This window comes from Penicillium psychrofluorescens, assembly GCF_964197705.1.
Source record: "Penicillium psychrofluorescens genome assembly, chromosome: 2".
Lineage (NCBI taxonomy): Eukaryota > Fungi > Ascomycota > Eurotiomycetes > Eurotiales > Aspergillaceae > Penicillium > Penicillium psychrofluorescens.
The window spans coordinates 862,001-888,644 of NC_133440.1; the positions used below are offsets into that span (position 1 = coordinate 862,001).

At 54.5% G+C, this 26,644-nt stretch overlaps 15 protein-coding genes across 15 annotated transcripts; 9 read left to right on the forward strand and 6 right to left on the reverse strand.

Annotated features, from left to right (window-relative positions):
* Window positions 1–116: 116 nt before the first annotated feature.
* Window positions 117–581, reverse strand: PFLUO_LOCUS2530 (uncharacterized protein; the record flags this gene model as incomplete). The annotated part of the gene is made up of 3 exons (XM_073779681.1): window positions 117–133; window positions 186–260; window positions 350–581. The coding sequence occupies 3 exons, from the start codon at window positions 579–581 to the stop codon at window positions 117–119; spliced, it is 324 nt and encodes a 107-aa protein (XP_073636611.1).
* Window positions 582–1,182: 601 nt separating this feature from the next.
* On the forward strand, window positions 1,183–2,953 carry PFLUO_LOCUS2531 (uncharacterized protein; the record flags this gene model as incomplete). The annotated part of the gene is made up of 2 exons (XM_073779682.1): window positions 1,183–1,366; window positions 1,515–2,953. The coding sequence occupies 2 exons, from the start codon at window positions 1,183–1,185 to the stop codon at window positions 2,951–2,953; spliced, it is 1,623 nt and encodes a 540-aa protein (XP_073636612.1).
* Window positions 2,954–3,456: 503 nt separating this feature from the next.
* On the forward strand, window positions 3,457–5,379 carry PFLUO_LOCUS2532 (uncharacterized protein; the record flags this gene model as incomplete). The annotated part of the gene is made up of 1 exon (XM_073779683.1): window positions 3,457–5,379. One exon carries the CDS (start codon window positions 3,457–3,459, stop codon window positions 5,377–5,379), a length of 1,923 nt encoding a protein of 640 aa, XP_073636613.1.
* A 263-nt stretch (window positions 5,380–5,642) lies between these two features.
* Window positions 5,643–6,995, reverse strand: PFLUO_LOCUS2533 (uncharacterized protein; the record flags this gene model as incomplete). The annotated part of the gene is made up of 1 exon (XM_073779684.1): window positions 5,643–6,995. One exon carries the CDS (start codon window positions 6,993–6,995, stop codon window positions 5,643–5,645), a length of 1,353 nt encoding a protein of 450 aa, XP_073636614.1.
* A 606-nt stretch (window positions 6,996–7,601) lies between these two features.
* On the reverse strand, window positions 7,602–9,782 carry PFLUO_LOCUS2534 (uncharacterized protein; the record flags this gene model as incomplete). Its single annotated transcript, XM_073779685.1, has 4 exons — window positions 7,602–7,614; window positions 7,665–8,681; window positions 8,746–8,897; window positions 9,666–9,782. 4 exons carry the CDS (start codon window positions 9,780–9,782, stop codon window positions 7,602–7,604), a joined length of 1,299 nt encoding a protein of 432 aa, XP_073636615.1.
* Window positions 9,783–9,806: 24 nt separating this feature from the next.
* Window positions 9,807–10,865, forward strand: PFLUO_LOCUS2535 (the record flags this gene model as incomplete). Its single annotated transcript, XM_073779686.1, has 1 exon — window positions 9,807–10,865. The coding sequence occupies one exon, from the start codon at window positions 9,807–9,809 to the stop codon at window positions 10,863–10,865; it is 1,059 nt and encodes a 352-aa protein (XP_073636616.1).
* A 263-nt stretch (window positions 10,866–11,128) lies between these two features.
* On the reverse strand, window positions 11,129–12,030 carry PFLUO_LOCUS2536 (54S ribosomal protein L6 mitochondrial; the record flags this gene model as incomplete). Its single annotated transcript, XM_073779687.1, has 3 exons — window positions 11,129–11,502; window positions 11,586–11,699; window positions 11,763–12,030. 3 exons carry the CDS (start codon window positions 12,028–12,030, stop codon window positions 11,129–11,131), a joined length of 756 nt encoding a protein of 251 aa, XP_073636617.1.
* A 552-nt stretch (window positions 12,031–12,582) lies between these two features.
* On the forward strand, window positions 12,583–14,348 carry PFLUO_LOCUS2537 (uncharacterized protein; the record flags this gene model as incomplete). The annotated part of the gene is made up of 5 exons (XM_073779688.1): window positions 12,583–12,691; window positions 12,741–13,552; window positions 13,609–13,830; window positions 13,891–13,947; window positions 13,998–14,348. 5 exons carry the CDS (start codon window positions 12,583–12,585, stop codon window positions 14,346–14,348), a joined length of 1,551 nt encoding a protein of 516 aa, XP_073636618.1.
* Window positions 14,349–15,189: 841 nt separating this feature from the next.
* On the forward strand, window positions 15,190–16,820 carry PFLUO_LOCUS2538 (Probable feruloyl esterase B-2; the record flags this gene model as incomplete). Its single annotated transcript, XM_073779690.1, has 2 exons — window positions 15,190–15,526; window positions 15,574–16,820. The coding sequence occupies 2 exons, from the start codon at window positions 15,190–15,192 to the stop codon at window positions 16,818–16,820; spliced, it is 1,584 nt and encodes a 527-aa protein (XP_073636619.1).
* Window positions 16,821–17,323: 503 nt separating this feature from the next.
* Window positions 17,324–17,812, forward strand: PFLUO_LOCUS2539 (uncharacterized protein; the record flags this gene model as incomplete). Its single annotated transcript, XM_073779691.1, has 1 exon — window positions 17,324–17,812. One exon carries the CDS (start codon window positions 17,324–17,326, stop codon window positions 17,810–17,812), a length of 489 nt encoding a protein of 162 aa, XP_073636620.1.
* Window positions 17,813–18,194: 382 nt separating this feature from the next.
* PFLUO_LOCUS2540 (uncharacterized protein) lies at window positions 18,195–19,417 on the reverse strand (the record flags this gene model as incomplete). The annotated part of the gene is made up of 2 exons (XM_073779692.1): window positions 18,195–18,830; window positions 18,884–19,417. 2 exons carry the CDS (start codon window positions 19,415–19,417, stop codon window positions 18,195–18,197), a joined length of 1,170 nt encoding a protein of 389 aa, XP_073636621.1.
* Window positions 19,418–20,994: 1,577 nt separating this feature from the next.
* On the forward strand, window positions 20,995–22,080 carry PFLUO_LOCUS2541 (uncharacterized protein; the record flags this gene model as incomplete). Its single annotated transcript, XM_073779693.1, has 1 exon — window positions 20,995–22,080. One exon carries the CDS (start codon window positions 20,995–20,997, stop codon window positions 22,078–22,080), a length of 1,086 nt encoding a protein of 361 aa, XP_073636622.1.
* Window positions 22,081–22,574: 494 nt separating this feature from the next.
* Window positions 22,575–23,178, forward strand: PFLUO_LOCUS2542 (uncharacterized protein; the record flags this gene model as incomplete). Its single annotated transcript, XM_073779694.1, has 3 exons — window positions 22,575–22,778; window positions 22,869–23,099; window positions 23,161–23,178. The coding sequence occupies 3 exons, from the start codon at window positions 22,575–22,577 to the stop codon at window positions 23,176–23,178; spliced, it is 453 nt and encodes a 150-aa protein (XP_073636623.1).
* Window positions 23,179–23,337: 159 nt separating this feature from the next.
* On the reverse strand, window positions 23,338–25,240 carry PFLUO_LOCUS2543 (Subunit of the glycosylphosphatidylinositol transamidase complex-like protein; the record flags this gene model as incomplete). Its single annotated transcript, XM_073779695.1, has 3 exons — window positions 23,338–24,386; window positions 24,437–24,831; window positions 24,882–25,240. The coding sequence occupies 3 exons, from the start codon at window positions 25,238–25,240 to the stop codon at window positions 23,338–23,340; spliced, it is 1,803 nt and encodes a 600-aa protein (XP_073636624.1).
* A 333-nt stretch (window positions 25,241–25,573) lies between these two features.
* On the forward strand, window positions 25,574–26,582 carry PFLUO_LOCUS2544 (splicing factor; the record flags this gene model as incomplete). The annotated part of the gene is made up of 3 exons (XM_073779696.1): window positions 25,574–25,616; window positions 25,708–26,039; window positions 26,103–26,582. 3 exons carry the CDS (start codon window positions 25,574–25,576, stop codon window positions 26,580–26,582), a joined length of 855 nt encoding a protein of 284 aa, XP_073636625.1.
* Window positions 26,583–26,644: the final 62 nt, after the last annotated feature.

The following is a 26,644-nucleotide window of genomic DNA, read 5'->3' on the forward strand; positions in this document are numbered from 1 at the left end:
TGCGCGGCAAGACTGGAATGGACGGGTCCAAACACGGCGGCCGAGCGAGTCCCATCGAAAAAACAAGTGACAAGCATGTCAGTTGCCAGCGACAGTTGGACCAAGGCCTGAATGGACTACTTGGACGACTCCTCTGCGCATGATCAGCAACCTTGACCTGGCTGCTCAAGGGAATCCAAACTTACCAGTGACCTGAGCAGCGCCAGTGTTCTCGTGGAAAGAAACGGTAGGCCGAGCAGACTGGCGCGCCGCGGCCGACTCTATCCGTCTGATTAGTTTTACATGTCCAAGAGTCAAGGGCCCTATGCGACTGGATCACACAAGAGGGGGATGAGAGAGGGAGTCATACCAGTCTGAGTCTCAAGCGCAGAAGTGGGCTCGGCAGAGCCGGCATCGGTGGCCGAAGGAGCAGTCCCCTCACCCGAATCAGCCGTGGCCGAGGGCTCGTCCGTCTCCTGATTGTTCTTGGCAGCCTTCTTCTTACGGCGGAAGAGGTTCTTCACGCTCTTCTTCAGCTGCTCGAACGAGTCGAGAGCTCGGTGGTTGTTAGCCGTGGGACCCATGGCACCCTCGCCGCGCATAACGATGCATGAGGACAGAAAAAAAACTTACAAGCGCCAGACATGATGGCGGTTTGATTGTTTTTGGGTAGATAGAAGATGTTTTCGGAAACGGGGAAGAGAATGGAGTGGTGGTGGTGGATGTGTGTGGGATAAGGAGATCGAGAGAGGTGGGAACGAGAAAGGAAGGAAGCAGCAGACGATGTTTATGGCCTGCGCCAAACACCCAATGCCTCCACGTGACGGTCCTACTCTCTTCGTTACGCTTTCCCTTCGGTTCTTCGAGTCTCAGGGAATTGACCAGCATTCAAATTCCTCGAGCTGGTCCGTTCCTCTTGGCCGGGTCAATCCCGTGGCTGTATTAGGAGCCTGTCGCATTTCCACATGAAACGGGCCATGAATTTCTCGACGGCAGAACAACGCCAGTCATGCATCATCATAGTCGCTCTTCGTACCAAGTTGATTTTGGATCGGTGCCAACACGGATCCATACAACCAACTGATAAGCCGATTCCCCACAATGGCGTGCGGAGCGGAGACACCGCTTCCGTCTTACTCCCCTGACTACTTCCCCCCCCCCCTCGTCTGACTCAACAACATTCCTTCACTGCCCACCACCATCATGTCAGACGACGAGACTCCCGCTCATGCTACAGAGCAGACACCGCTCCTTCGTGATGACCAGGTCGCCGATCAGGACCAGCCGCAGAATAATGCGCAGGTCCCTCCGCGCAAAGAGGCCACCACGAAAGAGATGGTCGTGATTCTCGGAATCATCTGGATAGGCGTGTTCCTAGCTGCCCTAGGTATGAGATGAGCCTTTATCCGCCCTTCCCTTTCCCTTCACTAAACGACCATGGCCAAAAGCTTTCTTTCTCGTCCATCGAGCACACCGAACGGATGAATGTCCCGCATTTTTCAACTAGCGCTGACGATTGATTGATTGATCGGTAGACACGACCATTGTCGCGACTCTATCAGGGCCCATCTCGTCGTCGTTCAACTCCCTCTCACTCTTTTCCTGGCTGGCGAGCTCCTACCTCATCGCCAACGCCGCTTTTCAGCCGATCAGTGGTCGGCTGACGGATATCTTCTCGCGCCGCTGGGGTCTGGTTTTCTCGAATATTTTCTTCGCAATTGGCAATTTGATTTGTGGTCTGGCGCAGTCGGAATGGGTGCTTATCTTTGGTCGTGTCGTGGCAGGTATGGGCGGCGGCGGTCTGCTGGTGATTTCCACCTTTGTCACCTCGGATTTGGTGCCTCTGCGCAAGCGGGGCGTCTGGCAGGGCGTCGGTAATATCTGCTATGGAGCTGGAAGTGGGCTCGGAGGTCTGTTTGGTGGTTGGATCAATGATACGATCGGATGGCGGTGGGCCTTTCTGATCCAGGTTCCGTTCCTGGTGGTCTCGTGCATCCTTGTCGCTTGGAAACTGGACGTCCCCGTCACGGAGTCGGAGACGGCTCGGATCAAGCGCGTTGACTTCCTCGGCGCCGTCTCGCTGGTGGCTACGCTGGTCACGCTGCTGCTCGGTCTCAATACGGGCGGCAATCAGCTGCCGTGGACGCACCCGCTCGTACTGACCGCGCTGCCTCTATCGGCGGTGTTTTTGGGGATTTTCATTTACATCGAACTCAAGGTTGCCTCGGAACCTATCATCCCCGTGCGGCTTCTGCTGGACCGGACCGTCTTGGCGGCCTGTCTGATCAATTGGTTCCTCACGATGACGGTCTTTGGCCTTCTCTTCTATCTGCCGCTGTTCTTCCAGGTCCAGGGACTGTCCGCGACTGCCGCGGGAGTGCGCCTGGCCCCCCAGGCGGTCGGTACTTCGATCGGATCCCTGGGGTCTGGGTTTCTCATGCGCGCCAGCGGCCGCTACAAGACCCTCAACTACTTCGCTCTCTCCCTGCAAGTCGCGTCCACCGCTTTGATCTGCACACTCAACCTCTCCACGCCAGCCTGGCTGCCATTCATCTATTTCTTCCTACTGGGCACCGCCTACGGGAGCATGCTGACCATCACCCTGGTGGCCCTGATCTCGGCCGTCGACCATCAGCACCACGCCGTGGTCACGTCTGCCTCATACGCATTCCGCAGCACCGGCAGCACCATCGGGATCACCATCGCTTCGGCGGTGTTTCAAAACACCCTCAAGCTGGGGCTGTGGTCCCGCTTCGCTGGGCGCGAGCATGCCGCCGAGCTGATCGCGCGGCTTCGAGACAACCTGGATGAAATCTGGAAGCTGCCGGCTGACTGGCGGCCTGGGGTGCTGGATGCTTACATGGACTCGTTGCGGGCGGTCTTCCTCACTCTGCTGGGGGTTAGTGTGCTGGGGTCGATCAGTAGCATAGCCCTCCGCGAGCATACCCTGCACAATAACCTGGCGCGGCGATAATCCCGCAGGACCTCCATAGCACCTTTCAATACTAGACTAGACTACCTATCAATAAGTACCGGTTTATGTACATGCTCGCCAGGTCTCCTTTTGTCTTATCTGAAGATTCCCCGAACCGGTTTAGTGCCGGCGTGTCCGCTGGTAGCCGCGTTGATTGGCGGGGCGCAGGCCTTCGCTCGGCGGTGTTTCTTGGTCGTGGCGAGGGTCTTTTTCTTTGCTGTCACCTCTCTTCCCTCACCGCTCACAGACAGAGTGACCATTGTACATTACATGATTCATGGCTTGACCCTGGACTGTCCTCTCTGCGACGCTCGAGGAAGAGGGAAAAAAAAGACCTTGTTCGAACCAACTCTCGGTCGTGGGGGCCCAATTTATTCGACTGGGATTACGATTCATTGCAAGTTGACCTCAAGCATTGGACCCCAAGTACTCGACTTGCCACACACGTTCCTCAAGTCTTATGAGTGACTGACCACTCCCGACATTCTCATCTTTCCTGTGACATGGCCGTTGGCGTCCGACCCGAACTGACGACACCGACCAGTCAAAGAACCGCCGCAAAGGGGACGTGGGCCCACGAGATGGAGGTGGACGACGACTGCGAAGAGACGGCGGTGATGGGGAACCGCGAAGGGGACCGGGTTCGCTCCGATAAACTGCCCCAGCTGGCTCCTCCCACGCTGTCGTCTCAACCTCGTCGCCAGCGACTGCTCCTGTCGACCGATAGCGTCTTCGCCGAGACCGTGCTTCCCAGCCTCGTCCGGAACCCATACCTCGAACTGCGTCTGATCACGGATGAGCCCTCGGCGCTGCTGGCGGGGACAAATAAGATCCCGCATTATATGGATACGGTGGATAGCCAGACGTTCGATAAGAAGACGGGCGCGAGGAAGTGGCTCAAGGCGAAGACGGCCGAGCTGTGCGAATGGGCTGATATGTTGCTCGTGGCGCCGATCGACGCTGGGGCTCTTGGGTCGATGTTGGCTGGCCTGACCAATACGTTGACATTAGCGCTGCTGCGCGGCTGGGTCTCGACCAAACCGGTGGTTCTGATTCCGGGGATGACCGTGTCTGAATGGGACCACCCGTTAAGTGCGCGGCAGCTCGAGGAGATCAAACGGTTCTACCCGTGGATTCGCATCGTGAAGCCCGTACTCTGGAGGTCGAACGGGCCAGAAGACCTGACACCGTTGCCCTGGGGTGGCCTTCAGGAGCTGCATGACACCCTCCAGACCGCACTGCAATTACCTCATTGGGGGGATATTTTGGCCGCTGGTGCTCCACTAGGTGGCCCTGCTGCGCCAGCCAACACCAGCCTCTCCACGAGGAGATCATCCAGCGGCGCCAACGCCCCGACACTTCGAGAGCTGCAAGCACAGTGGCCAAAACCGCAAGGGAACGCCCATTTTTTACCTCTGGAGCTCTGGTTGAGTATTTTTGAGGACCAGCTGGGGGATTGGGAGATTGCCAAAGCCGTGGGCATCCCATCCAATCTACCCGTCCCACAGGAATGGCAGAGCCACCTGCTCAAGATGTCCACACCAGCCTCCCTTGAATATACAATCCTACGGGGCTCCTTCGCTTCAATCAAAAAGCGGATTGAAGCTCTCCCGCGGTGGAAACCCTTGTCCGACCTCGCGTGCCACCTCATCGTCAAATTCTCCCGCACCGATATTCTTACCTATCTCACCGAAAATCACCTCGACCTTCTTTGGACGACTTCTCGTCTCACCAACATCCCCTACCGCGCATCGGCCATCTACGGCAACCCCAAAGTCCTGACCTGGTGGCGCGACGCCCCGGCTCTCCCGAACAAGGAGTACAAAGCGGACGCAATGGACGGCGCATCCCGAGCAGGGTTCCTGCATGTTCTAGACTGGTGGCTCCACTCAGGCCTCCCACTACGGTACAGCGAACGGGCCCTCGAGGCCGCCAGCGCAGAGGGCCGAGTCGAGGTACTGAGCTGGTGGAAATCCGCGTCGGCCAATACATCCGTGCAGCAGGCTCCCCTCCCTCTCAAAGTTGGCAAGTCCGTCTTGCTCGCCGCGCAGTCCGGCCGCACCCAGTCCCTCGCCTGGTGGGATGCCTCGGGCATTCCATACAGCCACGCCGAGAACGTCGCCCGCATCGCCAGCACGCACGGCCATGTCCACGTGCTGCAGTTCTGGTACTTTCTCAAAGGACCCAAAATGATCTTCGATAATCAGGTGCTTGTAGGCCCGACGAAAAACGGCCACGACCACGTCCTGCAGTGGTGGAAGACCTGCGGGCTGCGCGTCGAGTTCAAGACCTGTGATATCGAGGAGGCCCTCGAGGACGCGGACCCGGCCTCCGGCGCTGAGGGCCGTGTGCGTCGCTGGTGGGAACGGAATGGGCTGAACCTTGGTGTTGGTACCAGCGAATGGATGAAGTCAAAGGTCCTTTGAATGGTTAGGGCGTCAGGTTCTCCTTTTTCATTTCCATTTTGGTTTTGATTTGCGCTTTCTCTCACTAATGATCATGATGATGACCCACAATACCCCCATTTGGCTCTTTCGCCTCGCTGTCAATATACAGTACCGTGCGTGCTCCCCTGTTTGATATAATAGAGGAGCACGAATATATGCATTCAAAATTGTACCTAGTATACCTCGTGATATTCCAATACATCCCCGGTTACTTTCTTACCTGTTAGCTCAATCCTATGCAGCTACGCGGCCTTGCTAAAGAACCGATTCTCCGGCCTCGGCAGACCAAAGTGCTCCCGCAGCGTCGAGCCCGCATACTCCTTGCGAAACAGACCTCGTCGCTGCAGCTCCGGGACCAGTCTATCGGTCACCCCTTCCAGCCCCTGCGGCAAGAAGGGAAACGTGCACGTAAAGCCATCCGAGGCCTCCTCGCGCAACCACGTCTCCATCTCCTCCGCGATATCGCCAGGCGAGCCGAGGAACGCCAGCCCCGAGTATCCGCCAAGCCGCTGCGCAAGTTGGCGAACCGTCAAGCCCTCCTGCTGAGCCAGCCGCTCCACACTCTCCCGGCCCGTCTTGCTGGCATTCGTCTCCGGCAGGTCCGCCGGCAATGGCCCATCCGGATCAAAGCCCGCCGCATCCACCCCGAGCATGATGGACAGCGACGCAATGCCGCTGTCGTAGTGCACCAGGCTATCCAGCTGCAGCCGCTTCTCCTGCGCATCCTCCCTGCTCGCCCCGACGATGATCATCGCCGCAGGCAAGATCTTCACGTGCTCCCGGCTGCGACCAGCCCGCTCAACCCGGCTCTTGAGATCCGCATACAGCGCCTTCGCCGCCTCGATATCCTTCGGACTACAGAACACCACCTCGGCCGTCTCCGCCGCAAGCTGCCGCCCGGGCTCGCTCTGCCCCGCCTGCACAATCACCGGCCAGCCCTGCGGCGGCCGCGCAATATTCAGCGGGCCGCGCACCTTCAACTCCTCGCCGACATGGTTGAGGACGTGCATCTTCGCCGGATCGAAGAATTGGCCCGTCTCGACGTTGCGCGTAAACGCATCGTCGGCGAAACTGTCCCATAGCCCCGTGACGACGTCGTAGAACTCGCGCGCTCGCTTGTATCGATCGCCGTGGGCCATATGCTCGTCGACTCCGAAGTTGTGGCTCGACTCGGGGTTTCCCGTCGTCACTATATTCCACGCGGCGCGGCCGTTGCTCAGATGGTCGAGGCTGGCGAATCGGCGCGCGACGTGGTACGGCATGTCGTATGTCGTGCTTGCGGTGGCGGCGAGCCCGATCTTCTCGGTCACGGACGAGAGCGCGGAGAGGAGCGTGAACGGCTCGAAGGAGGTCACGGTGTGGCTGCGCTTCAGCGCTTCGACGGGCATGTTCAGCACGGCGAGGTGGTCGGCCATGAAGAAGGCGTCGAACTTGGCGGCTTCCAGCTTCTGGGCAAAGGATGTGATGTGTTTGAGGTTGAAGTTAGCGTCGGGGTAGGAGCCGGGAAAGCGCCAGGCTCCTGTGTGCAACGACACGGGCCTCATGAAGGCTGTGAGGTGCAGTTGGCGCTTCGGTTGAGTAGTAGTGTCGGCCATCTTGTTATTGGAGTTGTGTCTACCGGGTCGATGTGATGCTGGGAACGGGATTGTTTAGGCTGTTCTCTCGCCTCGCCTTCTAGATAAGAAGGGTAGTGATTATATACTTGTGTGTGTATGGATATATGCCTGGCTGGGTGTAGTTCCATCGTGATGGTGTTGCTAAGCCGATTTATAATCTTCGGCAGTTGAGGATATGGCGTGCTTGATGATGGTGCTCGCGCAAGTAGTAGCGATATCCCTGCTCACTGGATCATGGGAACTATATAGAGGAACTAGTTGTACGATAAGACGGTGATCAATCACGCAAAACCGCAACTAAAGATGGGGCTGACCCGATTGAAGAGCTAACTATGCGACACTATCAAGCCGGCCTTCAGCGCGCTTCTTCCTAAACATGAATTGAATGGTCGTTTGTTCAGATCAATTCCCGAGATTCATATTCCAGGCAATGACCGGCACATTGGGCATGCTGTCGAACCTGTGGGGGGAGCATCGAGTGAATTTTCCTCAGATGCATTTCTGGATTAATATGTACACCTCGCCCATAAAGTGAAAAAAAGCCATGGTAATTCCTCATTGTCCGCTCACAACCCGAGTCCTTCGTCAAACCTCTTTCCTGTGTAGTTGTCAGTGTGATAGTTCAACCAATCAAGATGTGTACAGTACCAGCTATAACCCGACTTCTCTATCGCCGGAGTTTTGATTGCATTCCGATCTCCGAACGGGTTATTCTCGTCGTCCTCCTCCACCTCCGATTCACTCTCGCTCTCCAGTTCTTGTGATGGATGCTGAGACGAGCTCGCCGCCGGCTGATCGGGTCGCGGTGGCTTGGGAGGATTGACGCTCAGTCCAGACAAGCTTTGGTTTACTGATTCATCCTCGTGCCCCCACTGGTGCTTCAAATAGGCGTTCATCGACTCGTCATCACTATCGCTATCGTAATCCACGCTCTTGTCCAGCACCTCGTATGCCATCAGAGCATTCACCAATTCGTCGTTGGCATGGATCAACCCGCCGAGGAACTCTTCGCTCTCGATATGTTGGATGTACCGCAAGATCTGCCGCCGGAGATGCTTGCACTTGTCGAACCGGCTGACACATTCTGCATCCTCGCTAACCCGCGTCGTCTCCCGATTCACCAGTTTGAGCGAATTCAACAGATTTGTGCTCGCGACGGCGACCGACGCCAGAGTCTGCACGATCTCGGGTCTCTCTTTGTCCAGATTGAACGTCCCGGTCTGGGTGAGTTTCCTCTCTTTCTTGTCCTTCTTGGGCTTGCTGCTGGACTTTTGCTTCGGAGTGGCTAATTCCTTGGCCGGGCCACTTCCGGTGGACACCGACACCCTGTGTCCCATAGACTGATCATTGTTCGTGTTTGCTCCTTCGCGAAGCACTTTCGCCTTGGCTTGATTGGCTGGCTGTTTCCGCTTCGGAAGCTGCTGGTACAGCGCCCCGATCTTCTCCATGCCCCTTTTATCCTTGTAGGACACAGCCCATTGTCCAAAGAGCTGCTGGCATTTCTGCTTGACGAGCGTATCGGAGACAGAATCGGTGGCTGCAATACGCAGGCGTTCGAGCAAGGGCTCATCGGCAAACTCGCGAAGGAACCGGTCTCCCGCATTCTGGATCAGAAAGTCGAGGATTGTGAGCGCGCGGAGTTGGCGGTGCAGGTTGCCGTATTTCCTGTGCGTGTGTCAGGACCGAAGGGGTGGGGTGGGGGGTTGTTTGCTTGGACAGCGACACTCACAGCTTCTTGCGCAGGGCTCGACTGGCTTCGGTAGGGCCGCTGGCTTGGATGCGAATGACTTCGATCAGATCAACGATACCGGCTGGGTCGTCTTCCTCATACTGCTCGCTCGTGAGCACCTCGACCTGCACGGTCACTGCCGAGTAGGGTTTCTAGAGCAAGGGTGGTTAGTACAAGCTCGAGAGGGAGATGGAGGTAGCTCTCAGTGTACATGTGATTGAAACATGGCGATAGAGTCGTCTGCGCAGATAGCCTTTTAGGTGTAGGTGCTTGAATGTCGGCGCGTCTCTCTCCCATCAATGTGTTCGCCGGCAGTTGGATAGTCCGGGGTTGCAGAAGAGAACCCCGCACACGCTGGGCGACACAAAGCACTGCAGGAATTGTACACACGAGAGAGGGTGAGGTTTTATCTCAGCTGGTCAGTGCGACAGAAGAGTCTGCTCCCTCACTTGGACGAAACGCTCAAGGTACAGCTAGGAGAAGAGGGTGACGTCGGAGGCCGCAGAGCGCAGGAAGCTTGGCGCTAGTGCGGGCAGATCCGTTCTTCACTCGGCAATATGAGCGGGTTAATAAAGGGGTAATATCCGGTGGACCAGTGGGTATTTCCAAACAATGTAGTTCGCAAGAGAAGAAGTACTAAGAAAGCAACGATAGAGATAGACACAGAAAGAGAGAAAAAAAAGAGAGAAAAAAAGAGAGAGAGAGTCTTATCAGGTGCCTGCACAGCCCAATCCAGTTTAGGGCGGGGTGTGTCTGCCTGAGGCGCAACATTGAAGTCCCGGCTGAACGCTGCTCATCTGCCCCGACGTTGCAACAACCCGGTTGAAAAAGGAAAAGGAGAGCCAGAATCCCCCAGCCAAGCCAATTGAAACCATTGACTGCCAACAGGCCCCCCGTGGATGACTCTGGCTGCCACATACCCCCACTGGATCCGTGTTCTGTCCCGCCTGGCTATCTGCTCCACACTCATCCTGGCCCTCAGTGTCGCTTTTAAATCCCGCGCTCGCCTGGGTCTTCTTTCCCACCACCTCGCCCATTCCTTCTCCACCACCACCACAATCATGTCTTACGAGAAAGAACGCTACATTGCCGAGCTGGCCGTCCAGCGCGCCTCCATCCTCACCCAAAAGGTCTTCTTCGAGAAGGCCAAAGGCACCGTCTCCAAGGATGACAAGTCGCCCGTCACCATCGGCGACTTCGGCGCCCAGGCCCTCATCATCCAGGCCATCCGCAAGAATTTCCCCAATGATGAGATCGTCGCTGAAGAGGAGGCGAGCTCTCTGCGCGAGGACAAGGCCCTCAGCGCCGAGATCTGGGGTCTGGTCAAAGACATCAAGCTGGACGACGCCGAGAGTGACAAGGTTCTGGGCGGCCCCCTGCCCAGCGAGGAGGAGATGCTGAAAATCATCGACGAGGGCAACAGCGCCGGTGGTGCCACCGGCCGCATCTGGGCTTTGGACCCTATCGACGGCACCAAGGGTTTCCTGCGTGGTGGCCAGTACGCCGTCTGTCTCGGCCTGATTGTCGACGGCGACGTCAAGGTCGGTGCCATTGGCACCCCCAACCTGCCAGTGGATGATTCCGCCACCATTGATGCCAGCACGGGCGCCCAGCAGACCGGCAGTGCCGTCAACGGAGTGCTCTTCTCCGCCGTGCAGGGCCAGGGCTCGACTTCGCGCCCTCTAGCGAACGGCGCCCTCGCCCCCAGCAAGGCGATCTCCATGCGTGCCGTTCCCGACATCGCCAAGGCTGTCTTCTGCGAGGGCGTCGAGGCCGGTCACTCGGCCCAGGGCGACAACGCCGCTGTCGCCGAGCGTCTGGGAATCACCGCTCCGAGCGTGCGACTGGACTCGCAGGCCAAGTACTGCTCCATTGCTCGGGGCGCCGGTGATATCTACCTCCGCCTGCCGGTCAAGAAGGACTACCAGGAGAAGATCTGGGATCACGCCGCCGGTGATATCATTGTCCGTGAGGCTGGTGGCCAGGTGACGGATATCTATGGCACCCGGTTGGATTTCAGCAAGGGCCGGACCTTGGCTGCCAACAAGGGTGTGGTTGCTGCGCCGAGAGATCTGCAGGACCAGGTGATTGATGCGGTCAAGACGGTGTTGAAGTTGTAAAGAGTCGCGCTTGAGGCGTGAGAGACGTACATAGCTAGATGTCTACCAGCGGTTGGTGCTTCGATCAATCAAAGATTTTGGCCAATCCTCTGCGACTGCTGTTTGCGTAGTATAAAATTGTAGATGGCTAGAAACTGAGTGGCCTCGAGGAGAATCCGAATTGCCAGGGAGAAGTGTGTAAGAAAGAAATATATGTCGATGATAGAGTATAGAAATACATAGAAAACAAGCCATTTCCCAAGCCCCACAAATGCGCCACAGATCTATTTGATCTTCTTCGCCTTCAACTTGATCGTCTCCCCATTCACAAAGATACCCTTGCCCTTGTACGGCTCCGGTCGCCTCCACTCGCGAATCTTAGCCGCAAATTGCGTTACAGTCCTCTTGTCCACGCTCTCCAGCAGAATCCGCGTCGGCTGGGGCGTGCTAGCCTCGACACCTTGCGGAATACCCAGCTCAATCGGGTGCGAGTATCCAACCTTGAGGGACACAAACTTTTGTCCTTCGTACTCCGGCTTGACCGTCGTGGCCGTGGTCTCGATGGTCGCCCTGTATCCGACACCCACCAGACTCAGGATGCAGATGTGGCCCTCTGATACGCCGAGGATGTGGTTTTGGAGGAGTGCGCGGGTTGTTCCTGGAATGGGGGGAATGGGGTTAGAAATGATGTACGAATTGAATTGGGTGCAAGGAAAACAAAGAAAGAAGAAAAACACATACCCCACATAGCACGCTGGTGAGCAACCGAAGAATCTAACACGGAGAGGGTGGCTTTGCGACCGGCTTCGTCGTGGTTGACGTTAAGGAAGGAAGGGACGCTCAGGGTCATGTTCCCTGGAGACCAAACGTTAGCAGGGCATTCATTCAATGTCTCCCTCCGCGAACAGGGACACTCACCCCGAGGACCCTGAATCTCCACAGCGACCTTGGGAATGTCTTTTCCTCTCGAGCGGAACAGGGACTTGGGGAGATCAACGAGGGACATGGACACTTCGGGCGGGATTGAGATGGCCGCGCCGCCGACTCGGGACTGCGCCGGGGAGGTCGTGGAGAAGCATTGTGTCCGGAGCGACGAGAATGCTGGCGTGAGGAAGAGAGGCAAGGAGCCGTGGCGACTGGGCTCGCGAAGGAGCCGGGCACTGCGTTGGGGGAGGAGAGTCGCCATGGCTGCGCGTGTTTTGCAAGTGAGGACGGTGAGAGTCCGATACTCTCGATTTTGTCCGCAGGTTGCCTGATTGGGCTAGCGCGTCACGTGATGACTATTGTATAGAGACAGGTCGATCTGATTTTATTTTTGCTTGTCGGATCTGCTTTTGGGCTCGTCTGATTGCTTACTCGATGTTTTATGGAACAATATTGAGATGGGTGATACTATGAGTTGAGCGCAACCCGGATCTCACTTGCTCCTGTTTCACGTCCTGTCCGTTAACTCTTCGACGCCAAAATTCAATCTGAATAGCCTTTCACCTGCAGCGAGTTTTCAAGAGAGAACAGATAAAAGCGAGGAGTGAGTCAAAGGTGTGTCTGAACTGGAGCTCGACTGACCTCAACCATCCTCGACCCCCAAGTCTCTTTTGACATCTTACCTCAACCCATCTCTCGTCGGATATTCTCTTCGTTGTTCTCTCCATTCAATTGAACAGTCGAAAACCAGGATTGGCCTATATTATACTTCTTTCCTGCGCAACTGACGTCTCCCACCGCGTCTTCCAGCACCATGATCCTTTCTCGGTTGACTCGCATCCTTCTCATGCTCCTTCACTTGTCGTGCCCCGTGATCGCGTCTTCACTGTTTAGCTTTGGCGCTGTGAGGAGAGTCTCAAGTGGTAAGCTGGATAATATGAAACTCATCTCCATTTACTGACACTCAGAAAGAGAACCAGACTCCTCCTGATGATCTGCGTCCTGGCATGCTTTCATACTTCGGCTCCGGCGTGCACGAGCAGGACGCGATTTTTACCGAAGCAGCGCAAATCCTGGACTCAATGGCATCTTCTCCTTCCTGTAACCGTATTGCAGCAATGCGATTACTCACATCCTGCCAAACCGTGGGCAATGACAAGGGCAGTGACGCTGACACACACGAGGTGCTAGATCTGATACGATCCGTCTACGCGGCACGACTTGCAATCTGCGAGCTCCAAGGCACGGGTACCACGATTCCCTCTGCGTGTATTCCAGTGACGGTCTCGCCTCCGACCTCTGGAAAAGGTGGGTTCGGATTCACAACCAAATCCGCACCCCCAGACACGGGCAGAGACTCAATTCCAATCGAGCTGCTGGAACCATGTCTCCAGGCATTGGAGTCGCGGCCTCAGTGGTGGACTTCCTACAGCAACAGTCGACAGAACGCCATGGTTATCTGCCAAGCTACGCGAATGGAACGAGAAAAGGAAGAACTGCTGGATTTGCACCGCTCAATAGTGAAGAGCAGCGCCATGCTCAATACTGGATTGCAGGAAGCTCTGTTGAATGCGACTGCGCAGGCTGTCCGTAACCAAGTTTTTATGGAATCTGTCGATGCCTTACAGACGCAATTTGTTTCGGAACTTGAAGAAGCGCAATTGAGCTTCAAAGGGAGCTTTGCAGATTTGCTGCAGTTAATCAAATCAGGTATCAACACTGCGGCCGGTACCGTATCAACGGCTTTGGACCATTTGCAAAGCGAATCTGCTACTCTTGAGAAGGTGGAAATAATCTTTTTGGCTGTTTGTCAAAGTTGCAACTTCTAACATTCTTATAGAGCATTCGAAGCACGTCGGATCAAGCTTATTTGCTGCAAAAGACTCTTCAAACGGTGAATGATGAGGCCCTGGTCAGGGCCAACGATGTACGCATGGCTCACGAACAAAATGCCTTGATCCACAAGGATCTTGCAAGTTCGTTGAGCCTCTCCCTGGAATCCCTTACGGAAACAGACGTGGGCAACCTCTACCGACGCATTGAAAATGTTGACGCCGCTCTGGTGAATATCCATCTCTGAAGTTTCTTGAAAAAAGGCTGCCCGAACTAATCACAAGAACAGGAATGGCTGATCACCCGGATGCACTTAATTCTTTCACAGGAGAACAAGATGCTTGAGGTATGAGCTCCAGTTTTATCTTGGCCTAGTCCCCTTTTAATATTCTAAAGCGGCTCCAAAATATGGAAACATCCATGCAGCAATCCGAGACGACAGCCAGAGAGTTGCAAAAAGCTCAACTCTTGCAATCTGAAGCCATACTTGCCCAGTCGCAGGCTCAAGATACCATCCTGTTCAACGCCAATTTATCCAAGGCTCTAATCGACCAAACTGCCATTACTGCCGCCGATTTACAATCCAAAATTCAAGAGGCAAGCCTCACATTTCGCCAAACCTCCGGTTTCTTCGGCTTTTTATGGGGAATCGGCGACTGGATCTCAGGTGTTCTTTGCATCTTTCTTATGCTGCTTCTCATCTCAGGTATGAACAATAATTTCTTCGAATTTCTATTCCAGATATGAACTGTCGCTAATTCCTGTTCCTCGGTGGGCTTAGTTATCAAGATATTCTTGCACTTTCCGTGGCCAATCTCCCGTGGACGGGCCGCTAAATAACGACACATACCTCATCTCGCGTTCTACGTGCATCCTCGCTTGCAATTTGCTTTATACCCAATCGCTATTTCGTCATATATTTCTAACCCCTCCGGAAGAGGGCAGGACAGCTTTGCACTTTGATATTTTGCTGCTTTAGCTCTACGCTATTATTCTTATACGATCTCCAATTTATTTTTATCGTCGCTTCTACTTCCTCCAATTTCCAAAACATCCCAAAACATCCCTTGTGGACGTTGAAGATCATGCTGAATAGAACCCGCTTCTAGTATGGTTATATCTTGGCACACTATGCTGGTGAACTTTCGCCGAGGTATGTTTTATGATGATCCCGCTCTATTCCAGCCAAGTGCCGTGTTTAACAGCCAGCAACCCTGCATTGTGGAGATCTTATTCCCCAGGCTAAATGCGTCTGAGCACTCGACCTGCCTACAATATCGGTTCATGATCGGCATTGTCTCCACTATTGTCTCAAAGTCCAGACCTCTGGCTGGTCAATTTGTCTTCCAGATCACCTTGGGTCCCGCGTTTCGTTGGTTGTCCCCCGTATTTTGCCCCACACAGGCACCGGGTCATCCTCGGAGTTTCCGGGTTGCTTTGTGTCTGCATCATTTGCAATGCCCATCGGGAGTTACTAGAGGCACGCTTGCCGAACTCCGGAATAGAGCTATATAGCGTTGCCTGAAGTTGCAAAGTTGACTTGCATGCAAATTGACTCAGACGCTTTACTTGGACATAAGTGCTGAAGATGACTCGTCTTTACGAGTTGCCCCTTCTGGCTCTGGGCTCTATCGCTCTCGCCAACCAGGAGGCTTTCGAATCCAAATGTACGCAATTCGCGAATGAAATCGATATACCCAATGTGAAGGTCAACTTTGCGGAATTTGTCCCTGGAGGCAAGAATTTGTCGCTGGTCGACAATCCGCCCAGCTGCGATGCAAGCTACCAATCAGTTTCCGTTGATCTGTGTCGCGTTGCTATGGCCGTGTCTACGTCCGAGAGCAGTGAAATCACGCTCGAGGCCTGGTTCCCGCGTGAATACACGGGCCGCTTCCTGAGTACCGGAAATGGTGGTCTTTCTGGATGTATGTACAATTTAGTCGCATGGTAGTTGTTGCTAAATTTGCTCCAGGCATCCAGTACTACGACCTTGCCTACACGGCGCAGTTGGGCTTTGCTACCGTCGGTGCTAACAATGGTCACAACGGAACGTCGGGGGAGCCTTTTTACCATCACCCAGAGGTGATTAAGGATTTCGCATATCGCTCCATCCACACTGGCGTCGTGGTAGGCAAGGAACTTACCAAGAAGTTCTACGACGAAGGGTTCAAGAAGAGCTACTATCTCGGCTGTTCAACTGGAGGCCGCCAGGGATGGAAGTCAGTCCAGAAATATCCAAATGACTTCGACGGCGTGGTGGCTGGATCACCGGCAATCAACTTCATCAACTTACTCTCGTGGAGCGCGCACTTCTACCCCATTACCGGGCCGCCATCTTCTGACACGTATCTCTCCCCTGCAAAGTGGAAGGTCGTTCATGAAGAGGTCCTCCGACAATGCGACACAATCGACGGCGCCAAGGATGGCATTATAGAAGATCCAACTCTCTGCCGCCCAATCCTACAAACACTGACTTGTCCAACCCACACCTCCAACAAGACCACCTGCCTCTCCAGTGCCCAGGTGCAGACCGCTCAGCAAATACTGTCTCCACTGTATGGTGTAAATGGCACCCTTCTATACCCCCAGATGCAGCCCGGCTCCGAGGTCTTGGCCGCCCCGATCATGTACAACGGCCAGCCCTTCTCCTACAGCGATGACTGGTATCGGTATGTGGTATACAACGACCCCTCCTGGAGCGGCACCACCTGGACCATCCAAGACGCCGCAGTCGCACTAGCCCAAAACCCGTACAACATCCAAACCTGGGACGGCGACCTGTCTTCCTTCCGCAGCACCGGCGGCAAAGTGCTCCATTACCACGGCATGCAAGACCAGCTGATCAGCTCCGAAGACTCCAAGCTGTACTATGCCCACGTCTCCGACACCATGAAGCTGCCTCCCCCGGACCTGGACGAGTTCTATCGCTTTTTCACCATCAGCGGCATGGGCCACTGTGGACCCGGTGATGGCGCCTACGGTATTGGCCAGGGAGTCGGGACCTATGATGGCACTGATCCTGAAGATAATGTGCTCATGGCCATGGTCAAATGGGTTGAGGAAGGCATTCCGCCTGAAACGGTGCGTGGAGCTAAGTTCGTCGATGGTCCTGGGTCTGCGGTGGAGTATAAGCGCAAGCACTGCAGGTATCCGCGTCGGAATGTTTACAAGGGACCTGGGAACTGGACGGATGAGAACGCATGGCAGTGCATTATTTAGGTCTTGAAAGAAGGCATGTCCGTGGAAGTTTCGATTCTTCATTTCAGTACCGACTTCGTTGGTCAAAATATATATCATTCTCTTGGCTGTCAGACAGGCCTGTTGTTTCTAGCCTATGTTGGTGATATAGTTCAGCACGGGCGTGGGGGCTGGTCTTGACACTTGACTTCGTCCTTTTCAGAAAGCTATTCTGCAATATTGAGTGACATGGTTAAAGGGATGCGCAAAAATCAAGTTGCATCTCCCACTTTCTGGTATTTGGTAAGCCGGTTGCCAACCGTAATCGAGTGGAATAGTGTAGCATTACTATTTACAGCAATATCCGAGATCAGATACATAACCGCCCCCAAATCGGCCCTCACCGCTCACGCTGGTGAGAGTCTGACTTGAGGTCGGGTAGCTTACGGCGTATATATTCTGCAGATTGGCCTTGTTCTTGCACTTCGTACTACCACGAACCCGTCTGACTCTCTCGCTTTACAAAATCGATCGAATAGCTTATTATGGCCAACAATCGGCTCCCAAATCCAAATCGGTATATCACCGATAGCGATGTAGATGGCAACTCCTTCTTTTCGACGGACTTGCCTGCATCCGTGGAAGCAGGTAGTGAGCTTGGTGGCGGAGTCCAGAGGCTCGTTTACCAGACCGAGCCACCACCCGTCTCGCTCAGCGGCAAGAACGATCTCGAGCGCTACAAAACCGCGTTACAGTCGAAGGCCCCACTCGTCTCGCCAGTCCCGCCAGGCGGCGGTACTAACGTGTGGTATAACGACATTCCTCCCGGCGGAGAAAGCCCGATGCACCGCACCGTGAGCCTCGACTTTATTATCGTGCTCATAGGTGAAGTCGAGCTCACCTTGTCGAACGAGACCCGCATGATCAAGTCGGGCGATATGGTGGTCCAACGATCCTCGTTGCATAAGTGGCGTAACCCGAGCGAGACACAATGGGCACGGGTGGTAGGAATCGTGTCGGAATGTCAGCCTTAAGCGACTATGAACCACCACTTGTGCTGGTGAGCTTAAGGTCTATATTGGTATATTAAATATATGGGGGTTCGTGAGGAACCACAAATTGAGTATCATTGGCGTCGACAGTAGAACTATCGTTTCCCCGACCCCCGTTACTCCCGTAATCTCACTACGGCCGAGCTTCTGGCAGACAGATTCAGGATAATATGATTATTGTATATATGCCAGTACCCATTAGTGGCACCGACGTATTATCTGAGTATTTTTGCGCCTGATCTAAGGCAGAGGATATCAAACTGGGGCGAGGACGCTTTTCGTGTCTCAATGATGCAGGGAAAGAAGAAAAAAAGACACAAAACATTATTGAACCAACCAAAAGGAAAATAATCACCGTTTCTTGTTACTCTTCGACTTGATCGGCCCAACTGCCGCGCACAGGTGACAAGGAGTCAAGCTTGTCAAGCTTGTCAAGTTTAGCCAACTCAGGTGCTGTTGTCGAAGTAGTGTCTAGCTTTTTGGGTTCCGCGGGAAGAGCAGGGAATTCAGCTTCGTTGTTCGCACCAGGCACAGCGGGCAATGGACCCTTCTTGGGAGGCCCCGTGGAAGGCGAGCGTCCTCGGCCACGACCACCTCGACCACCACCACGTCCACGCCCGCGACGACCTGGCGAGTCGCCTATCAAATCGTCTGGTGAACGAGTGTCGAAGTCCCGTCGCGCATATCCAGACACACCGCCGTGCATGCCCCGTCTGAACTGGCTCCCGCCACCGCGCGGGTTATAGTCTTCCTCTTGTTTCTGCGAATCCCACTCCCGGCCACCAACGGCCTTCAACTTGCGCTGGCGATTTTGTTCACGCTCGTTGTCCATGACTCGACGATTTGCTTGTTCCTGACGTCGCTTCTCGGCTGCGACCTGCTCCCGTTCCAGGAACGATGCCTCATCTGCTTCAGCGCGAGCATGAGCGGCTGCCTTTTTGACTGCGTTTTCCTTGGCAGCTGCAATGCGCTTTGACAATTCTTCCTCGGTGAGTTTTGGCTGGCCATTGAATTAGTTGTGACCATGGAAACGAGGGGGAGACTTCTCCATACCTTCCTTACTCCCCCAGTGGCACTGCGATCTCCCCGAACAGCCGGTACACGCTGCGCTTCAGCTCCATTAGCCGTAGCATCGGCAGTAGCTTCTTCGCTCTGGCTAGGCTGCTCCTTCAATCCCTTCTGAGGTTTTTCGGGCGTGGCCGTCTCCTCTCGCGCGCCTTCACCCTCAGATACAGCCACAGAAGCCCGCTCACTTTTGGGCTCACCCGCAGTTGTAGAGGCCTTGTGCTGTGTAGCATTCTCGACACGTCCACCGCGCCCTCCGCGTCCCCGACCTCCTCGCCCCCGACCACGGCCTCGCCCTCGTTCTGTGCCACGACTTCGTTGCGAAGCGTCTTCTCGTGCAGGCGGCTTCTCGACCGGGGCTCTTTCGACCACGGGCTCCTCTGGTGGCACAGGCTCTGCCTCCTGGACAACTACCTCCGTCTGCGCTTGCTGCTCCGCTGAGACCGGTATGATCTCATCGTCGAATAGATCGTCGGCGCCTCGGGTCTGCGCAAATTCATCCATGTCGGTTATATCCGCCATTGCTTCTTTTTCGGCGAGACGCTTATGATCCTAGACGAATTGGATACGCGGCGCGACACCACGCGCTCTTCTGGGCGAGGAAACGTGGATTGGGGACGTTCGGCGGGCAGGCAGGGCTATCTGTACAAGCGCCAGAGGAGAGTTTGAGGGAGGGGTATCAACAATAGAATATCATCAGTATAGATGAATCAATCGAGAGAGCAATAATGAGGGAGATTCATAATGGAGAGTGCCGATCACACTTCAACGCCTGTGGGGATAGTTCACGTGACCAATCAAGTCCACTAGATGCCCAGTAGGCACAACTCAACTTCTGAAAGACAACCTTAGTATTTGGGCGTCAGTGACAAAAGTTTCAAATTCTTACATACCATCTCCGAAGCACAAGTGATGACTGAGCTTGATTCAGAGTACGTGAGGGATGCAATGAGGACCACAAGCCATCATGCTCTGAGTGTTCGACTACTACCGAGAGCATCAGTTGATTCCAAAATGGCACGAACTATCTGCATGCTAAACTATCTAAATCACCTGTGATAGCAATTATCCCTTGTATTATGAATTGTTCAATATTGGCTCAGGATATCCGAAGCCTATCACGGAATTATCGCTTCTGGCATAAGCAGATTAATGACAGAGGAGCATAAGTACTGATCAGATCCACCGAGGCAGCATTAACCGGATCTAGATGTTCCTTGATCAAATTCTCCGTGTTCATTTCAGCTACGAGATTGAGCTTACTGGTTCCATGCCATTTGTTTTGAATTGGGCTATACATAAATTGTCTTGCACGCTCTCCGATCTCACTAGGTTGTGAATCCAGGTTCTGATGAGCATCGATTGGATGTTTCCTGCCTGTCAGGCTAATGTTTATCGACTTCTTTATCTCTAGTCCGGCAAGTCAAGGGCATCTCGGAATGACGATCACTGGAAAAGACCGGGCGTCACAGTATCCACCTATGGCACGTGGGGGTTAAAGGAAAGCCAAAAATGGCATAGTTATCTGATCACAGCTTCGTCGTTTTCCCACAGCGTCACATTATCCAAGATGCATAATAGTAGTCACCTTCAAGCATCGTTTCCGGCAGAGCTCGGTTAACAGTGCCGGTGGTTAACCGGATGCGACCCATGTCCGTTACTAATGGAAACCCCATGGAGAAGCAGTGTCTCCACCTCGGAGAATCGGGGTAAGTGGGATTATGATGATTATCAGACAACATAAATTGCGGTCCGCCCCGATATCCGTGCCGTGGTCGTCGCACATGCGAGCATATGGGCATGCCGGCGACAGAAAAGGATCTTGTCCCGCGTGAGGATGACTGCGCTCCCCAGCAGCTGCAATTGACCACCACTAAATCCCCTGAAAATGGAGAAGCAGCTCCTAAGAGGCTCAACGGCGGGCTCGAGGCGTGGTTGAGTGTACTCGCGTGTTTCTGTGTCTTTGTCAACTCTTGGTGTGTATACTTCCCCCCGCCCCAAATGCCGACTGGGATCCAAGTTAACACACCACCCGCAGGGGTCTGTTGACGACATATGGCGCCTTTCAGGAATACTATCAAACTGAGCTGTTGTCCAATATGTCGCCGTCTACTATTTCCTGGGTGGGCAGTATCCAGGCCACCATGATCCCCATGGTCGGACTGGTGACCGGCCCGTTAGTGGATTCAGGGAATTTGCGCCCGTTGATCCTCTCTGGCAGCTTTTTGATCGTTTTCGGAATGATGATGACCAGCCTGGCAACACAGTATTACCAAGTGCTTCTGGCCCAAGGCTTCTGTGTGGGAATCGGCGGCGGCATCTCGTACATTCCCTCGCTTGTCGTGGTTTCCTCGCATTTCACCACCAAACGCCCCTTCGCCATCGGCTGCGCCTCAATCGGGTCGAGTGTCGGCGCCGTTATCTTCCCCATCATGTTCCGCAAGCTGCAGCCCAGCATAGGGTTTCCGTGGGCCGTCCGTTGTATTGGTTTCATCAGCTTGTTCCTGGCCATCGTCACCTGTGTGATTCTCTGCCGGAAACCCGGCGAGAGAACGCGCGCCAGAAGTCTGATTGACTTTACGGCGTTCCGCGAGCCTCCATTCATGCTGCTCTCGGTCTCTCTCACCTGTGTCATGCTTGCATACTACGTGCCCATCTTCTATGTCGCCTCGTATGCGCGGACAGAACTGCACACGACCACCAACCTGTCGTTCTACATGGTCGCCATCGTCAATGGATCATCCGTCGTCGGCCGTGTCGGGCCGTACTTCCTAATCACCTGGGTAAAACCAATGTACATGTTGATTTTCGCCGCAGCTGCCTCGGCCATCGCGATGTTCACCTGGATTGCGGCCACCAACATCCCCGGGTTTATTGTCTGGGCGTGCTACTGGGGTATTTTGAGCGGTGTCCACGTCACCGCTCCAAGTTCTATCATTGCACATCCCGTGCTCACGCCAGATCCCAATTCCTTGGGGACTCGCCTAGGAATGATGTGGGGAATTTCGTCTTTCGGTGCTCTGGCGGGCACGCCTATCGCAGGAGCACTGGTGAATCTTGATCAGGCCTACTTCTTGCGCGCACAAATATTTGCAGGATGCATGATGATCGGAGCTACGCTTTTGCAGTCATGGCCGGCTCTGAAGATCACTTGGTATGACAGGGATCGCCCTCGTCCATCGTGAGCTACTTTCATGTACATGATTTCGGCGGTTCATTTCCAAGCCCTAAGATGGGTCGACCGCAACTCCTAAAGGATTGACGATCAAATGTAAATAGAATAGACATACAGGTATTATATTCAATCACACTCTCTAGTAGACCTTGATCTGACGGGGTGAACCTTGCAAGTGTGTCTGTCCTGACTCAGCTCCTCCTTCAAGCCAATAGCGCCGAAGGCCCGTCTTCATGATGACTTCATCCTGCGGTGGCGCATGTTCCCTGCTGGAGGGCAACAATGAGGTCAAGGAGGAGAACCAGTTTAAATCCCCGGCGACTTTGGGGTCCTGTCTACTTTGTATAAACCAGCACTTGTTCCATCCGGAATTCCACTTTCAGCGATTTTACCCACGCCGTAAGTACACCCGCCTCAAGTACAATATTCTCAAGTATCTTATCCTTTCTAACCATCACACTCGAGTCATAGCATCAAATACGCCCTCTGCTAAAATAAACAACCATGGGCGACGAACCCGGCCAAGACGGCTCCAACAGCAGCTCCAACCACCCCACGTCCGCCCTCTCAGGCGGTACCAGTGCTAAGCCTACACCAGCGAACAATGTCGGTGGCGGGGCCGGCATAGGAGACAAGGGATTCCTCAAGGGCGGCTCAGACAAGGGCGGCTCAGACGGCGCTCCGCACGAGGGACTGGGGCACGTAGCCGTATGTATCCACCATCCCCTACCCCACATAAAAAGGATCATGTATAGATCGGCTCACTAACACCTGCCCATTTCTTGCCGCTGGCTTTAGGCGGACAATCCTCGTTCCAGTTTCGGAAACTTCCTCGGTCTCCAGGAGCAGAAGTCCCGCGCTGAAAACAAGTTCATGAACAGGGCGGACCTGGCGGCTGACGACCTTCCGCCGACAACGGAATCCGGGCAACCTACTTGTGCCGGCGAGGATCATAGTTTCATGCAGCGTAAACCGGGATGCCCGGATACGTATCCTGGTTGGGAGAAGGCGAAGCATATATTTGGAGGCGTAAGTTTGTTTCTGATGATAGATTTGCCTGGATGATGTCGCTAATGAGGATTGCACGCAGGGTACACGGTCAGGGTAGATGAGATGGGATGCTGATCTCGATGACCTTTGAATTAGTCTTGTCTGTTTGTTTATGAAGTTTGAATGATTTACGAAGCTGCGCCGACACCAGTTGAACGAGGCAAAAGAGATATATTAGGATAACGGACATTAGCTACATACTGTACGATGCCAATCCTTACTCTACCTTGGTACCTTTGCCACCAAGTTTATCACGTATGGCCACCAGCCTCCCTAGAATCCGTGCCTTAAGGGTCTGGGCACCCAAAGCAGCGGCTTCGTCGGCAGAGACGACACGGCGAACCAAGATGTTGAAAATGGTGCCGAAGCCAAGCGCAATAACAGTGCTAGTCAGAATAATCACGTTGTACGGCATGCTGAAATCCGGGGTTGGTAGCGGCAGGAGAAGACTGGTGGAGCGAATGAAGACCGGAGCATTTTGCGCTGTATCGCGAGTATGCGGCGAATCCAGAATCCGAATGACCGCAGGCGCAACGTTGAATCCGCGGTTGGCATCAGGAGGGTACTCGGTATATCGAAGAATGGCTTTCTCGAAGTCGTAGGTGAGGGTGACGATCGAGGCGGCGGGAACGGACATCACCAGCTCAAGCTGCGTTCCGCGCTCGCGGTCAATGGCCGGACGATAAAAAGTCTCCTTGACAATTTCGGACACGGGAATCTCTCGCCGCACCCCATCACGGCCGGTAATCGTGGCCCGGAGGGTGTGGATATAAGGCCGCAGAAACCAGGGGAGGGTTTCAAAGAAAATGAAGTCCACGTCGCTGGTGTCAGACGGATTGCCGAATATGATGCGCATGCCTCCTCGCTCCGCGCCGTGCCCGACAATTGTCCGTTCGGCATTCAGAATGGGTTCCTCAAGCGGGACCTCACTGGTGACAGGCTGCTCGGGTATAACCAGGTCAAACGGTTCTGATGCTTTCAGCGTGAAGCAGCGGGTAAAGCCATCTGCCTGTTTGGTTTCCAAGGTCCCTTCTGAGGTAAACACACCCCGGTCGTGCGGGACTCGAAGGCAAACAGTTGATTCGTTGGGATCTTTCGAGTCTGTGAGGGGACAGACACCGTTCAGCTTCCGCCCAAAGACCTCACTAAGACTCCATCCCTTTTCTGTCGTCGTTTCGAGGGGGTAGCAGGTATCATCTGAGTTGTACGGCTTGGAAGTATCACAGACCAACTGGTCATTAGGAACAGGGCGAGGGATTGGGTTGTCTAAAAACGATTAGTAAAAGTGCTTCGGGATAGGATTAAATAATACGTACCACGGGGTCGCTTGGATCGTTCAATGTCCAAGACCATGTCGACCGTCTGCTCGATTTGTACCACGCACTCTCCCTCTGGAGGGCAGAGCGGTCGAACATCCACCGACATACTTTGCCACGCGGCATCAAACAGCTTGTGCCCGTCAAAGAGGGTGGATACTCCAGCTTTTCCTTTGCAGGGAAGGAGTTTCAAAAAGGGCGTCAGATTCTCAGTACAAACCACCTCGCCTGGCAAGGTTCCATGTAGGAGATGCAGGCCATCAGTAGGCGGATGATCACCGGCCGGCTCGAAAGACACAACTGGCCGAGTAGTACGGGTCGAGTCAATGAAATTGAGCGAGGCACAAAAGAGACCAGACAGGGATTGCGTCAAAGTAATCCATTTGGCAAACGCCCTGAAAAAGGTCAGTCCTGTAACCGGTATCTACGAAGAAAGCTGGCATACTCTTCATCACCCGACGCATCAATCCATGCCCACAGTTCCACTCCAGTGCCGCCTTCTTTGCTGCCGTTCCACGGCCGAGGACCCCAGCTTTCTGCATCCCATCGCCCCGTCGTGAAGCGGAGATGAAGCTCTTTTGTGTGAGCATGTTGCAAAATCTGGCCTAATGCTCGGGGGAAGTATCTGAAATGTTGATTGTCGAAGGACTGCTGAGAGGTGTTGCTGCGGAAGTTGAACGACGCTAACAGCGACGATTGGGGAAGCGGGTGGAGGAAGAGGCGTTCATGGTAGTCAGAGGACGCTGCAGCGAGCGCGCTCCATAGCGCGAGGAGCGTCAGGGAGAAGCGTGAGAAGAACGTCATCACTTCATGCTTGCCGGAGGTCGGTCTAGGTGGCTCGATTCATGCGACGCAGACCCAATTGACAGGGGAAAGTCGGGACCAGTTGCAGTTGGAACTGGAGCAGCCAAGGGCTCGGAGGCTGTGAACACCGTAAGCCCAGACAGTCGAAAGCAGCAGAGCAATTAACAACGAGACGACCACACGAATCGGCACAAGAAACATCCCCGAATCTCTGGCCTGTCAACAGTCGCGCTCACCGCCTTCCGCGGCAAAAGCTCCGGCGAAAGACTTCAACTTCTCCCACCACGCCCTTCTTTGCGCTCATTCTCTTTACGGACGCAATCCATCTTAACCATGGCGGCGGAACAGAGAAAGCTGCTGGAGCAGCTCATGGGAGGTATGTCCGCTGCGCCGCGCTCCAGATCCGAAGCGCCTCTCTATCCCAATGTGCTCGCCGAACAGAACTAACAACATTTTTTCTCCAACAGCTGAGCAGCTCATTGGCACTGGCGCTCAAGGTCGCAATTCGCAGCTGACCATCACAGACCCTAAAGTCTGCCGCTCGTACCTCGTGGGCACTTGCCCGCACGACCTCTTTACCAACACCAAGCAGGATCTCGGACCTTGCCCCAAGGTGCACAGCGAGGGCCTGAAAACGGAGTATGAGACGGCCTCGCCAGCAGAAAAAGCAAAATGGGGATTCGACTTCGACTATATGCGCGATATGCAAAAGTACATCGACGACTGTGACCGGAGGATCGAGACGGCGCAACGCCGGCTAGAGAAGACACCCGATGAGATCCGGCAGACGAACGATCTTGTACGTGTCCCCCAATTGCTCGAAGCGAGATGTCTCTACTAACTAACTTTTTTTTGCCAATAGCTCAAACAAATCGCCGATCTCACCAACACCATCAACACGGGTCTTCTCGAAGTCTCGGTTCTGGGCGAGACGGGCTCTGTCGCAATGGCCATGAATGAACTGCACAAGATCCAAACGGCGAAATTCCAGAAGGAGCAGATTGAACGCGACCTCAAGAATCTCCAGGATACCTCCGGTCCTTCAGGACACCAGAAACTGCAGGTCTGCGACGTGTGCGGCGCCTACCTCTCCCGACTTGATAATGACCGACGGCTGGCGGATCACTTCTTCGGGAAGATGCATATGGGCTATTCGGATATGCGCAAGACTTTCAAGAAGCTGAGTGCCGAGCTGAAGGGTCGGGCTCCGCCTGTGCGGCAGCATGTCGAGGAAGACGATAACCCGTACACCAATGGTGGTCGGTCTGGCGGCCGGGGTCCGCGATATGGGGGTGGTGGCGGCGGCGGCGGTGGTTTTAGGAGGCGCGGAGGCAGATGGTGATTTCTTTTATCTTGTCTCCGGTCCGGATCTTTAGCATAGCGCAGGCGTCTTTTACCCATCAA